The sequence below is a fragment of the Dysidea avara genome, chromosome 6 (assembly GCF_963678975.1).
Source record: "Dysidea avara chromosome 6, odDysAvar1.4, whole genome shotgun sequence".
NCBI classification, from domain to species: Eukaryota; Metazoa; Porifera; class Demospongiae; order Dictyoceratida; family Dysideidae; genus Dysidea; species Dysidea avara.
The window spans coordinates 18490329-18506744 of record NC_089277.1 but is presented as its reverse complement, the minus strand read 5'-3'; the positions used below and the strand labels follow the sequence as shown (position 1 = coordinate 18506744).

The 16416-nt window shown below is 36.0% G+C and overlaps 1 protein-coding gene across 1 annotated transcript; it reads left to right on the top strand.

Annotated features, from left to right (window-relative positions):
- Window positions 1–12832: 12832 nt before the first annotated feature.
- Window positions 12833–15986, top strand: LOC136257793 (protein NLRC3-like). The gene is made up of 2 exons (XM_066051102.1): window positions 12833–13053; window positions 13105–15986. Exons 1-2 carry the CDS (start codon window positions 12884–12886, stop codon window positions 15830–15832), a joined length of 2898 nt encoding a protein of 965 aa, XP_065907174.1. The 5' UTR covers window positions 12833–12883; the 3' UTR covers window positions 15833–15986.
- Window positions 15987–16416: the final 430 nt, after the last annotated feature.

The following is a 16416-nucleotide window of genomic DNA, read 5'->3' as shown; positions in this document are numbered from 1 at the left end:
ATGTAGTGGAGTAATGGTGCTGCATTTGACTCACTGCATCACCACATATAGGTTGTATAGGTACTGAATCATAACATGCAGGATTATGTTATTGAATACGTAGGAGAATTCCTAAAAAAATCTCCCTGCTCTTGAATAGCTCCTTCCAAGAATGTGTGATGCTTACACCTATAGAAATTTATGGGTATGTGTAGATTAATTAACGGCAAGAGTTTATAATACATTTATGTGAAATCATATAAAGCTACTAAGCCTGCTATGATCAAACTGTGTGTTCCCCCTACATTAAAGTCAGTACATTTTGGTATGAAAATGCTATATAGATACCGTAGATGTACCACATTTTCCTATCAAGCAGTTATTGACCCCCACAATTAATATGATACTGGCCTGGTGTTACAATATTCTCGTATAATATGGAAAAAATTAGGTTATGAGTCAATTGGCAACTACTGTATAGATTTTTTGTTGGCTGTCCTTAAATCCCAGCATGCATGATTGAATCTGTTCAACACCTGAACTGTTGCTATAATAATCTTTAATATCCAAAGCATTCCTTTGTAGTATGAATATGAAATAATCTAGCAAGATTTTACAAGCAATAGATATGGATGATTATATCAGACCACGTAGTAATTTCACATGCGTGGGACACCAATTAACTTACAAATTGGGTGGTTTGTTCAGGTGATGGAATCGTTAAAACTAAGTCTTAGACAATGATACATGACATATGATTGCTGAAAAGTACCAAGAATATTAAACTATCAGAAATCTCTTCTTAAGTACTTTAGATGGTAGGAATGGAATTACTGGTAAACAAAGTGATTTGTTACCATTTATTTGTCACCCTTAATCATCCACAGGACTCAATGCATTACCATAAAAGTTAGTTTGTAATGTACAATACAGAATATTGGTCATATCTCAGGGAAATGCTTGATATGTATAGATATCAAGCTAACATTTTAACACAAGATAGATAAACACCCATGTAGTACCTTATTTAAGCTATAACTCAGAAAATTTACTAATGTGCAGGTTTTCCAATCACATATGCAGCTAAAATGAATGTATACCTCTAATACTTTCACACACTATTTTGTTGCACCAATAAGTTTTCTATATAACACTACTGAACCATCACGTGATCGATCGTTTACGCGAAATTTGCTCTTCATTCTCAACTCGTCAAATCGACTCCTAAGCTCTCCAGCTGTTGTACCGTGGCGATTTTAACGGTACCACCAAAGGCCAGTTGTTTGTTATTGCAGTACATGCGTTTGTCTCTGTTTGTTTTTGGTCATAGTGGGCATTAATTAGAACAACATCGCTGAGATGGCTAGCCAAACCTCAATCATCAAACGCAAGCTACCAGAAGACACCTCACCTCCCAAAAGAGATAGTAAGAAAACTAAACAAGCCCCACAAGTCGAGAAATGTGTTACTTGTAAAAAAGAAGCTAAGAAAGATGCTGTACAATGTCAGTGGTGCTGTAAGTGGGAACACAGAATATGTGCAGGTCTAACTCAAAACGAGTATAACATTTTGAGTGGTAGCAGTGAGAAAATTATGTTTTTCTGTACGTTATGCTATACAAAAGTTGCTTTCGCACTGAAAGTAGATTCTGGTACATCCGCACTCCAACAGGAGCAGCAGAATGTCAATGCAAGGCTTGAAGCAGTAGAAGAAAAACTCACTGGAATTGTGGAGGGAATAAATGAACAATTAGAGAATTACAACAAACCCTTGTCAAAGATAACCCCTGACCCCAGTGATGAAGAATCTGTTGCCCACTTGACTTCTTCTATCATTTCTGAGCAGAAAGAAAAAGAAAAAAGACAGCTTAATCTAATTTTGCACAATATAGAAGAATCAAAGGAAGAAGACCCACAAACCAGAAAGAGAGATGATATTAAAACAGCTACATCATTGTTTACCGAAAGTTTAGGAGTGGAAACCTTAGTTACTAATGCTATCAGAATCGGAAAGAAAGGTGGTAGAGCCCGCTTACTCAAAGTCACCGTTTCCAACCTCCAAGATAAAGTTGCAATTTTGAGAAACAAGTCTAAACTTAAGAATGGAAATAATTTAAACCAAGAAAAGCCAGTTTACGTATCTGCTGACTGCACGCCACTTGAACAAAAGAAGAACAAAATGTTAAGAAACCAACTAAATGAGATGAACAAAGATGGTAAGAATTACATAATAAAAAACGGCACAATAGTGCCGAGGAGACCATAATTACTAGCAACTCACTCCCCAGCACTGATAATCCCACCCTAAATGATTCTAATTACACATGCACAAACAACAACAAATCTGAGCTGAGAGTACTTAGTTTTAATTGCTGCAGTCTAAGGAGCTTAAACAAAAGAGGGAGGCTCCAAACTTTAATTTTTGAAAACCGACCCCATATTATAATAGGATGTGAGTCACACCTAGATGAAACCTACTCCACTGCTGAAATATTTCCTAACGATTTCTCTGTGATAAGGAAAGACCGAACCTCTGGAGGAGGAGGGGTATTTCTCGCCTTTACAAAAAACTTGAAATTCACAGAACAACCCAACTTATCACAAAATGCTGAAATGATATGGGCGGAAATTTACCCAGTCTCTCATGAGCCATGCCTTGTTTGCTCATTTTACCGGCCACCTGATGCTCTAAGCAACCCTATCCTAAGTTTGAAAGAGGCCCTTCAACACATCAGTAGAACTAAAGGAAACCAATCTAATATTATACTAGCAGGGGACTTTAACTTTCCTAGTATAGAATGGAGTGACGGAATCGGTCATGTTAAACCTGGACCAACATATGGAGCAGAAGTGAATAACCTGTTTGTTGACGTAATTAATGATTTCAGCTTGGAACAACAGATACTTGAACCTACGAGAAACGATAACGTATTGGACTTAGTCCTGACAACATCACCATATCTTATTGACAACATCAAGGTTGTACCTGGAATGTCAGACCATGAAGCAGTTACTTTTACATTGTATACAACTTGCGATGCACCTAATAACAATCCGCACAGAACTTACCTTTTTCACAAAGCAAACACAGAATCAATGCTAGAAGATGTTAGAGCTTTTAAAGACCTGTTCTTCCAGAGTGATCCCTACAAAAGACCTGTTGAAAATAACTGGAATAATTTCAAAGATATGATTTTTGAAATGACGAACAGGCACGTTCCATCAAGAATGGTCAAGAATCGCAAAGAAGCTCCATGGCTAAATCGAGAAATTAAACGTAAGATATCTAAAAGGCGTAGATTGTACAACAAAGCTAAGGCTACACAAAATGAAAACGACTGGAAAGCGTACAGGAAGCTAAGGAACGAAGTTAACAGTTTAGTTGATAAAGCTCATAACAATTACTGTAAATACCTATTTGACGACTCCCACTGCAACAACAGAAAACGATTTTGGTCATTAATCAAGAACTTAAAGAAAGACCATCCAAACGTTACCACCTTAGAAAGTAATGACTCCCTGCTTACTTCTTCTGTTGACATTGCTAATGCATTTAATGATCAGTTCTACACTTTTTTTACTGACGAAGATAACGAAACTCCAAATCTGGACATTCCTACGTATCCCATTTGTGACCACATTATATTTTCAACCGAAGGAATTGAAAACTTACTTCAACAATTGGATACTAGCAAGGCTCCAGGTCCTGATGGGATTCCTACGCAAATACTGAAATTATGCAGAGCTGAAATTGCACCTATACTCCAGGTAATTTTTACTCAATCTTTTACCACCAACAATCTTCCAACTGACTGGCTAACAGCAAATGTTGTCCCTGTACATAAGAAAGGCAACCGAAACTCAGCTAATAATTATCGACCAATTTCTCTTACCTCTACCTGTTGCAAGGTAATGGAACATATTGTTTTTCACTCAATTATGAATCATGTAGACCAAAATAATATCCTCAATAATTGCCAACACGGTTTTAGGCCTAAGTACTCATGTCAATCCCAACTAGTAATGCTAACAGAGGAAATCTTAAAGGTAATGGACCAACAGAAACAAATAGATCTAATTTTATTAGATTTCTCAAAAGCTTTTGACTCAGTTCCTCATAAACGATTATTACAGAAACTATCACACTATGGAATACAAGGAGACCTTCATCAATGGATTAAGGCTTGGTTAACACAACGCAAACAAAGAGTAGTGCTAAATAATGTAACTTCCAGGTTTGTTCCAGTAAAGTCAGGTGTCCCACAAGGCACTGTACTTGGGCCATTAATGTTCCTACTTTACATCAATGACATATCTACAAATATCAACTCCTCGATTCGTCTCTTTGCCGATGACTGTATTATTTACAGAATTATTGATTCAGAAGAAGACAATAGTATCCTACAACAAGATCTAAATAAAGTCTTCCACTGGGCTAAAACTTGGCAAATGAAACTAAATGTTGAAAAGTGTGTTTTTCTACGTTGTTCAAGAAGCAAAACTCCCATGCTCACCACCTACAGCATTGACAATAAAGCTCTGGAACTGAAGAGTCAGCATCCATATCTAGGGGTCATATTCCACCAATCAATGTCTTGGTCCCACCACATCGATCATCTTTGCGGCAAAGCAACTAAAAGTCTCAACTTTCTTAAACGTAATATAAGTAAATGCTCCAAAGAAGTTAAGATAACAGCCTATTTAACATCAATACGTCCTCTGCTGGAATATGCTAGTTGTGTCTGGGACCCTCACCAGCTATACTTAATTAATACTTTAGAGAAGGTACAACGTCGTGCTGCAAGATGGGTAGCATCGGATTACAATCCAATGAGTAGTGTCACTTACCTGTTGGATCAACTGCATTGGAAGAGCCTACAGAGCAGAAGATGTATTGATCGTTTGAACTTACTATATAGAGTATTACATCACGCTTTGCCATCTATCCAGCTCCCTGAGTATTTCAAGCCTACTTCATATCCAACTAGATTGCATCACCAATACAGATATATAATTCCTCCAACTAGAACACTTGCTTACCAACAGAGTTACTTTCCAGGAACTATCAAGCAATGGAATAACCTCCCTAATCACATCATCGATACAGAGTCACTAGAACAGTTTAATAATTGTATTTTTGGACTAGATTTGTTGTAATTAACCCCCTTTTTGTTTTGAGGGTCCCCCCCCCTCCTGGATGTAACCAGCACTGAGTGCTGTCTTTCCAGTATCTAATCATAATCATAACATGCTTCCTTACTAATTTTGTTTCAATAAGCATTGAATTATGGAAGCTTCAGCCAGTGGCATAGCCAGGAAAATTTTTTTACCGAGGCAAGGTTTATACATTGACCTAATTGAGAGGGTCTGACTCAACTGATTCACAAACACTTTTAAGTTTGGCATTTGCGGGTTGACAGGTTGGATGGAAGAAACTGTTTGGGTAGTTTTCTACTTGTCATAAGTAATGCAGTTAATGCTACAGTATCATCGTCAGTATGCCATACTTCAATTATTAGACTAGTTTAATTACACTCAGCACAAAAAGCTGATTCATGCACACTATACTTTTTATTGATCTGATGTGATATTTAAATCGGAGATTATCTCTTTTATGTGATATTCAGCTGCATGTTAAGCTAGGAGTATGAGGGCATGCTCCCTCAAGAAATATTTTGAAAATATATGCTTTGAAATGGCATGTGGAGCTATTTCTTGACTGTAACTGCTAATGCATGATGTGATCAATTCAGTAGCTCAATGCAATGCCATGTAGTTGACTCATCGGAACTTTTGAAAAGTAATTTAAAGACAATGTAAATGATTTAGACCAAGTAGTGTAATGAGAACAGTGGCTATAATCTGTACTGAATGCTCTATTAGAGTACATCACGATGACTGCTCTATTAGAGTATCTCGATCTTTTTGATACAAATTCAAGTAGCTGAAAAGTGGTCCGGACTTTGTCACCGTGGGCTCCAGCCTACTTAGTACTACAGCCATATAGATTCCAGGGGCGGATCCAGAGTCTGGAAAGAGGGGGGGCACCTTGCTGAAAAAAGTTGAAGAGCAAAAAAAAAAAAAAAGGGTCACAACAATAAGGCCACTCCAAATAAATTCTCTGTTTCCCGTCCACCACCCGCATCTGGTTACTGCCAGCTCTCAATATTCCATTATTCCGTATTCTTCCATTACTTTCCGGTTATTCTTGCATACTGATAGGCTCAGTAAAAGCTATCTTGAAACAGTGTCAGCTCACGTGTCAGTAGTCCTATCAAGTCAGCACAAACTTCACGTTTGTGTTATTTTTGCAACTTACAAAGGAAGGAACAAGCTTATACATGCTCTTATGCAGCCTTTTTGGCAGTGCCAGGCAAATAATGGCTTGAAAAGCTCATAATGAAATAATGGAAATGGACCGCCCGCCCGCATGCAAATATGCCTGAGCCCAGGACGGGAAACAGAGAATTTATTTGGAGTGGCCTAATAGCTAGTTATCCTTTACCAAATATATTATATCACGTATGTTATGTAAAATAAAATCCTATTTATAGCCTCATGAACATTGTGACTGCTTTATTAGACTAATTGACTGCTCTATTAGAGTATCTCGATCTTGTATGCAATTTCTTGAAGGGGTGGGGGGGATTTGCCCCAAATGCCCCATCCTGGATCCGCCATTGGATTCTATTGTGTGGTAAAGTAATGCTGTCTTAGTAGTAGTAAACGTTTGAGTAGAAAATTAGGGGTATTGTTGAGCATTTTTACTGAGGCAGCTGCCTCGGTTGCCTCAATGGTAGCCACGCCACTGTCAGCAATTATTATAATTACATAAATGGAATATTCAAAAGAAACCCTGTAGTTGAGATATCCTTATGATGGCTCTATAATGAAATTCATGACTGAAGCCATAAATGTTTTATGTGTAAATATAAAAGGCACAAGAATTATATACACCATATTAGTTAAAGAAGGAAGATGGCAAATGGCAGTGCTTTTGGTATTAAAAAAAGTTCAAACTCTTGAAAAGCACTATGACTTGTTTGAAAAAAAGTAGATTGTAACATAATTGAATCTACGCATGTGTGGAATGATATCTCCACTGGAGATGCAGCGCCTACAAGCTGAGTAGGGACCCGCCGATTATGCTCATAATTTTACCTATTATGCTATGCTGCACTGCTCAAAAATTTACCTATTATGCTTGATTTATGCTCAATACTTACCTATAATATGCTCAAATTATGCCCAATTATTTATGCCTCAGTTCTCATGCTCTGCTAATAATTTCCAGTTTATGGATAAATAACAAGTTGGCTGAAGCACAAACTTACTTGTCAAAATGTATATCACAGAAAAATCGATATACTCTAATAGAACAGTCAGCTATATGATTGTTCTATTAGAGTTACTGACTGTTCTATTAGAGTATATCGATCTTTCTGTGATAGCTACTGTGACAAGCAAGAATTCATACTATTACACAAATATTCTACCTATTACGCTAGCATAATGCTCAATGCTTTCAGGCACCTATCATGCTCATAATTATGCCAGCATAATCGGCGGGTCCCTAAAGCTGAGACCACTCAAATAGAAAATGACACATATACAAATAAATCTACACTGGATCTGATAAAGCCAGATATAGCAATGTAAGAAATTAATGATTCTAAAATTCCCTTTAGCAGTTTCTAGCTCTGTACAAGGTCATTACTTGACCAGTACAACAAGTTGTTAACTTTAAACATAATACCTGACAATCTTCTTTATGCAGCTAAGCTGGGCTTTGCTGATCCAGTTGAAAATAAATATATGTTTGACATAATTAACTTTCACAAAAATGCTTGGATATTATTTTGGCAGTCAACTAATACCATTTTGACAGCTTCTTTGTTAGATGCTACAGATACACCTGGAATATGCTAGCAATAACTTCAAAATCCTAAAAACTTGATGCAAACCGATGAATTCTGACATTTCAGACTAGGAAGGTATAAAACAGAAATTGCGAAAGGTGCAAGAATACCAAATCTCTTTGAAACATTTTGCTGTGTTTTGAAAACTCATCCAACATTAACTATCCTTCATCTAATAACGTCCTTCATTATATACAGCAGCAGGGGAGAAATTAAGGAATGTATTAAAATTGATACAGTGCTCTTATATTTAGATGATCTCCTTACTGCCAATGAAAAAGCTGCACTTGATCCTAGCACAGTTGGACATGGCAAAAGGAATGGACTCAGCAGAGAAGAATTCTTTATAACAATTTTAAACAAAAAGCCTGCCACTTTCATTCAGAGATTTATGGAATATTTGGCTTTAGACAGTGAAAATCATAGTGAACTTTACTAACTGCTTCAAAGCCTAGTAGAAAGCTTTAGTGATACAATCAATGATTCATCATCACTGTCCAATGTGTGTATGTCTTCAGGTATGCTTGAGTACAGAAACTTACAACATAGCAAATCTGTGAGGAAGACAATTTTCAAGGTCCAAACATTAAAGTGTACCAATTTGAGCTTAATAGCACCTAATCAACATGGGAGAGATTAGTACAACTATTTTCAAGCAATAGCAGATCCCTGTAGCTTACTTTTCAAGCACAAAGAAAGCAATTGCTGCACAATGTTAATATCATTACCTGAAATTTTTGATATTTCAGGAGTTGGCCAGCAGGTAATACTAATTCAAGGATCTCTAGGGAGTGGAACAACTACTTTAGCTAATGAGATTTGCTGGCAATGGGCAAGAGGAATACTCATACAAACCTTTACCTATGTTATCATGCTAAAATTGGATTGTTAACATAAGTACCATTGACAAACTGATTTACTGCAGCACCGGTAATGCCAGCTTTGTGCACCAGGCTGTTCAAGATATCCACTATTGTCATGGCATGAATGTTCTGTTCCTACTTGAAGACTGGGATGAACTTCATGAGGACAAGCAGCATAAACCATTCCTTGCCAACATAGTAACTGGAAAACTTTTAAAGAATGCTAGTGTTTTAATTACAAGTTGTCCATCGTCTATTGGAACTATATAGAAAATACTTGTGACTCGTAATATTGCTATGCTTGGATTTTCTGAAGACCAAATAAAGCAGCATGTACAGCATAGTTTAGAAGGCAGTTTAATGAAAAGGTTTTTGACTGAGTTAGAAGATCACGTAGCAATTATATCACTTGCTTGCATCCCTGCTAACATCTCAGTTTTGATACATGTGGTAAAAGATATATGGTAAAAGATTGCCAATTTCTTGGACTGAACTTTATCAACAATATTTTTTGCTTAAATTGAGCCACTACAATTTAAGAATGGATGATGCTAAGAAAATATTTGAAGGCCTTGATAAACTGCCACATTACATCAAGGACAATCTCAAAGCATTAAGCAAAATTGCATTTTATGAATTGAGAAATGAAAATTTACTATTAACGAAGACCAGATGCAACGATATCTTGGTCATGCTATTCCAATGGATTTTGATGGAATGGGATTATTACAAGTAGAAAACCACATCCTACAAAAGAGCAATTACAGAATGTTTAGTTTCTTACGTAGAACAATTCAAGAATTTGCAGCTGCCTGGTACTTGTCTCAACTACATTGTGATGAACAAAGAATGTTGCTTATAGACATATTAGAGAATAAAGCTAACAACTATGAAATGGTCCTGGTATTCTATGCTGGACTTACTGGTTTGAAAACCATTGAACTTGAAACTGTTTATCTGCCATGACAAAGAGAGAATTATTGTCTGAGTTTGTGGTAAACGCGATGTTATTGAACCTAAAGCTTGTTTTGAAAAGCAGTGCAGCTGCAAAACATTTCTGCATTACTGCTATGGCTGAAGAGTATTACACCGTGGTTACATCAAAAACTTTTTCCTGTGAAACTCTACTAGTCTTGATCACTTGTTGTGCAGAAGCACACAATCCTGCTGCTTGCAGAACTCTTTGTAGTAGTCATCTATTTTATAGTGATGCTTGTTATATACAAGTTCCCAACTCTGCCTTAACATCACAAGTACTGTCATCATTGTCATGCTGCATTGTCAATTCTTGTAAATAGTGGAGAGTTGACTGTCCACATCTCCTTATTAGTAACATCTTGTGTTTACATAAATTCCTTGATACCAACCAAATCTGTGGGGAACTTATAATACTGCTCTGCACAGAAACCAAAACAATACAGAGGAGCTAAAACAGGAACAGAAAGGTTAGAGCTCATCACAGTAACACACATACTTTATAATTATTCACAAATACATACTGATTCAATGTATATAGTGTGGCACTTTCCCACACTCTCTTCACTTCTTTCTCCCCTTCCTTCCCATAGGCTTGATCATGAGGTCATAAAATACACATCATCTGTACATTTATTGTGAGCTACTAAAGACAATCACTACAATGAGGTGGGATTAGTAAGTACATAACTATTGGTAGACATTGGTAACCGAAAACACCAGCATGACATCATAGACTGTCAGAGGAGATTGAGTAGCTATACCAGGAAATGTAGATGCATATACACTAGAATAGTAATTTCTCCCTCACCAAAGTAACCACACAATGGTGTGCAGTAGCAGACACATCTTTTCCAGGGTTGCATGGGTTGTTTATTTATTTATTTATTATTACTGAGCAGGAAGCACTCAGTGCTGGTTATATTAGTTCAGGAAAAATAGCAATTACAAACATAATTACAATGATTACATGCATACAGAAGTTAGGACTTGTAAATTTGCTGGTTCCAGGAATTTTGGTGACTGGTTTTAGTGGCTTACAATCCAAGCTTTTTTTATGCCAGAGTCTTTATCTACATATTGTAAATGAAGGCATATGCCTTTACCTCAATGTGAAAAGCAAACTGATTGGTTGTAAGGTTATTTTAAGCAGTTTATCAGGTGCTATTATATTAATAAAAGCTTTAACTGTTACATTAGGGTGACTACTCTATTAAAGTATCTCAATCTTGCTTGACCACTTTCTGGAAACCTCAGAAACTCCCCTGGAGCTGCTCCTGTGGTTGTATTTAGCCATAACAATTCATGATAATGGAGTACAAGTGTATTAATCAATTGTTTTCCACAATTACTATGTATTCTTCATATTTATAGAAATGAATATAATGGTTGGTAATGATGCATATATACATTATCTCTATCTAATGATTAATCACCATGACACTCCAGAGTATAACTCACTGTGTCATTATTATCATGGACAAATATTTCATCTGTTAAACTTGAAGTAAACATTATTACTAAGAGTAACTTTTGTTGTGGCTATGTGATTGATAGTCTAGTGACAGCAGAATTGATTTTTTGTCTCTTTTGTATAGAAGTGTACATCACTTCAAATTTATCATCAGCCTCATAAATGGTACCAAAGAGATAAAAAGACATTTAACTGATCGGTCAAAAACACTTTTGAATTTTATTGTATCATCTCCACCCAGTTCGCCAGACAGATAATGCTTGAAAGAAGGCTATACTCTCCCTTTTCAGTGAGGTGTATACATTGTGAACATGATAGAGTGGTGATCACTCCAAAACTTTGATTGCTTTGAGCACTTTAATTTCTTCATGCGTTGGGAGCTGAGTAATATGATAAGCAGTAGCTAATTCTTGAATAGAGATGGAGAAAGTTAACTGTATGAGACTGTCCCTTTAGAGATTGTTCAATACATAAATGACTGAAGTAGCATGTATATATAGCTTCAGACATAAGCAACCTCTATTGCTTCATTGCTTTTAATTTATGACCCATACACTCAACTAAATTTTAAAGCTTTCTGTTTGTTTACTTTGCTGAACAGAATTTGTTCATCATCCCACTGTTTGGCTTAGAGTTTTCTAAAAAAAATAGTGAAGTTGCCAATTTATTGGAAAGCTACAGATATTTACCTGTTTGTAATGTTACCACATCACAAAATGAATTGGTGAATGTTCTGCTCTACCTATCTTCCATGTGGCCACTCAATTGTTGAAAATTGTAACACTGAAGCCTACCAAGCTTTTCAGGTGCATGCCAAGAAGTGTACTGTATGTGGACACAGTATAATGACGATGAATCTACGTATTACTTGTGGACCTGTCAGGGATTATGAGTGGAACTAAAACAAGTGCTTCACTAGTGCACAGACCTCTTCATTGGACAATAGTAGCTATATAGGTACTGTAGTTGTAGTCTGTTTTAGTAGTGAAAAAAACAGTTCAAAATTTTGTTCTAGTATTTTGAATTATAGTTTTATAGTTTATAGCATTCCTTAGTGTACATGCACATACTGTGCACTTTTAATTTACTGAAGTTATATTCTTTCCTCTGAAGTATACAAGATCTAGATGATCAATAAGCTTATATCAGGCTATGTAATGGTTGTATATAGTTGCTTACAGGATCATTTATCACCACACACTGACACTACTGGTAAATGCTGAATCAATACTGCAGGAGTACGTTATAGATTCACTAGCTACAAGAATTGAATGGATTGATGCATGCTTGAGTCTTCTGCATGTCATTGATGTGAAACACAAAATCTCTATCACGTGCACATATAACCAATAAATAATGTGAGTTGTTGATTTAGTGATACTTGAGTTGTTGATTTAGCAGTGGTCATTTGTATATATTGTGACCATAGTGATGAAATGATTCAGCAATTCCTTTAACCACTATTGGTTATGATCACATAGTTCACACCACAATCTTAACCAATTATGGTAAGGGGAACTTCATGGGAAATTCACATGACTGAAAATAATGATGTAAATGTCTATTCTTGGAATTATACATACAGTATATAATGTGCATGTACATTTACTTCGTATACTATACCAGTGAGTTTGTGTGTAATAAGGGATAGAGTTACATTGGGCTAACATCAGGATGGCAAGTAACTTTGATACTAGAGTTTTAACTCTTGAGAAACATTTTGTGTTGTTTGAGAGAAGTGCAGACTGTAACAGAATATTGGGCATGCTTAGGATGCATGGTATGATAGCTCCTCTGGATATGCAACGTCTACAGGCTGAAACAACTCAGATGGACAGAAACAGGTTATAGGTATACATTAGATTGTATGACGATACAAAGTTATTTTTATATAGGAAGTGTTTTGATACTGTTCTAAGATGTGTGAGGTTTTTGCCAGACTACTTTGAAAAGTTCTGCTCAATTTTAAAAACTGATCCTCGCTACACTACTTTTGTAGAAAGTATGATACTGTGTTGTGTTGTATTCAACAGTGAAGAAGAAATTAAAGAGCATCTAAACATTGATACAATGGCTGTGTATTTAGGAGACCTTTTGGGTGCCAATGAAATAACTGCACTTGGTTGTAATGTTGACAGTGAAGCTATCAGAAATGGAGCAAGTAGAGAAGATTACTTTGTAACAATGTTAAAAGATAAGAATCTTGATTTTATTAAAATGTTTATGAAATGTTTAGCATTAGATATTCCCAATAATGCTGAGCTTTACCAGCTGCTGCAAAGTTTAGCGGACAGCCTGAATGACACAGTTGACAATCCATCGGTGATGAACTTAGCTGTCTCTGTAAGTTTACTTGAGTATAAAGAGCACCTTAGACAATTTTACTTGCAAAATAGTAAACCAGTCGCAGAAGACAATTTTGAAGGTCCAAATATTAACCAGTATATCAACTTGAGCTTGATAACACCTGAGCAACATGGAGGTGATGAATACGAATACTTCAAAGCCATAGCAGATCCCTATAGTTTATTGTTTAAGCACAAAGGACATAACAACAAAACTATACTAAAATCATTACCAGAAATATTTGACGTACCAGGAATTGGCCAGCAAGTTATACTCATACAAGGATCACCTGGTAGTGGTAAAACTACCCTAGCTAATGAGATTTGCAGGCAGTGGGCCAAAGGAGCACTTATACAGAATTATACGCTTGTCATCATGTTAAAATTAAGAGACCCTAGAATTGTCAATATGTACAGCATTGATGAGCTAATTTACTGCAGCACTGGAAATGCGCATTTTGCTTTTGAAGCCATACAAGATATCCACTCTTGTCACGGTAGAAATTCTTTACTAATACTGGAAGGCTGGGACGAACTTCATGAAGATAAACAGCGTGACTCATTTCTTGCTGACATTATTTCTAGAAAATTATTTAAAGATGCCAGTGTCTTGATTACCAGTCGACCATCTTCTATTGGAACTATACAGAAAATATTTGTGACCCGTCATATTGCTATACTTGGATTTTCTGAAGATCAGGTAAAACTCTACTTGACAAATTGCTTAGAAGGTAAACTTAGAGACAGATTTTTGACTGAGCTTGATTCCCACTTAGCACTAAAGTCGTTGGCCTGTACTCCAGTAAACTTATCAATTTTAGTGCATGTGTTCAAGCAATGTGGAGAGAGACTGCCGAGCTCTCTGACTGAACTCTATCAACAGTACTTGTTGTTTAAATTGAGTCATTACAATTTAAGAATGGAGAACACAAAAAAAATATTTGAACAACTAGAGGCTTTGCCAGATTACATCAATGGTCAACTTAAACACTTAAGCAACATAGCATTTCAGGAGCTGATTGAAGAAAATTTTACTATTGATGAAGACAGAATAAGACATTACTATGGTCAGGCCATTCCAATAGATTTTGATGGAATGGGATTATTAAAAGTAGAAAACCATATCATGCATAAAAGCAACTATAGAACGTTTAGCTTTTTACATAGAACTATTCAAGAATTTGTAGCTGCTTGGTACTTGACAAAACTACCCTCAAATAAGCAGGAAATGATGTTTATCAATATACTGGATAATAAAGCTTGTGAAATGAGTTTGTTATTCTATGCTGGGCTTACTGGTTTGAGAACCATAAATATTGAAATTGTTTTATCTGCTGTAATAAATAAAGAACTAGCAAAAAAATTTTTACTGAGCATGGTATCAGTTGATTTACAGCTTGTATTGAAGAATAGCAATGCTGCGAAACTTTTTCGGATCAGTACAATAGCAAAGGATTACTACACGGAGGTTACATCTAATACTTTTTCAAATGATACATTGCTAGTCTTGATCAGTTGTTGTGCTGAGGCACAAAATCCTGCTGCTTGTAAAACACTTTGTAGCAGTGCACTCTTTTATAGCGACGCTTGTTATATAGACATCCCTGACTCTGCCTTAACATCGCAAGTGTTGTCTTCACTGTCATACTGTATTGTCCATTCTGGTAAAAAATGGGTAGTTGACTGTCCATACCTTAATATCACGGAAATATTATGCCTGCATAAATTTTTTGAATCAAACAATATCAGTGGGGAGCTAGCAGCCCTGCATACTTATGCTGATAAACATCAAATAGAATATTTCATGATGATCATTCAATCCCAGTGCCAACTTAGTTTCTTAGACTTATCAAACAGTAAAGCATTTGACGATCACTGTGTGACCGTACTAGCAGATACTCTTGCACATAATGAATCTCTAACATACCTTCAATTACGAAACTGCAACATTTCTTCTGAAGGATTGTTTACCATTGCTAAAATGTTACAGATCAACGACGTCTTAGAATGGATCAATCTAGAGCTAAACGACTTTTCTAGTGATGACCTTAATTTAGCTATTCAGGAAATGGGCAACAATGCATCATTACTATTTTTAGAAGTAGATTATTCACTCATTGATAAAGGTTTTAAAGAATCGCTTTCAAGATTTAATGAGGATAGAGAGCCTCCATTGAGAATGCATATTTGGGAGGTGTTTCGTGGATATGATGTTGTAGACCGGGGATTGAAGAAAGTTAATAAAGTTAAAGCCTTTTTCAAGGATTTATTAGACTAACTTGGCAATTCAAATACGCAGTCAACAGAGCATATGTTTGCTATATTGTGTTTGTAGTTTACACACAGCATAAATTTACTTGTGTTTGAATTGCTTGAAAATGTACGGGTTTTTTTTTCAGATAATTTTACCTGTGAAGTACAGGGGTGTGTAATATGCTTGTATACAGCTACATTTAAATCACTGCATATATCTACAGGCTGTCTGGATACGTAGGTATACTGATTAAGCACTACAGTTTATACCGAGCTTTATACAGTCAAGCTTGCTACGAAGATGAGTTTATTTGTAAACACGGCATGCATGCTATCTAGTATAAGGTGCAATTGCACATATAGCTATAGCTACACAGCCTGTCGTATAGCTATGCACAACCATAACAACTTGTATAGTTATAAAACTTCTTATAACATCATGCGACTAGTGCTAATCAACGTAAATTTTTTTTTTTTTTTTTTTTTTTTTTTTTTTTTTTTTTTTTTTTAACCTATTATTATTTTTTTTTTTTTTTTTAGATAAAACAGTACATAATAAACAAAAACAAATTATCTTACATATGGGCCTCAGCGACCTGCACTGCAATC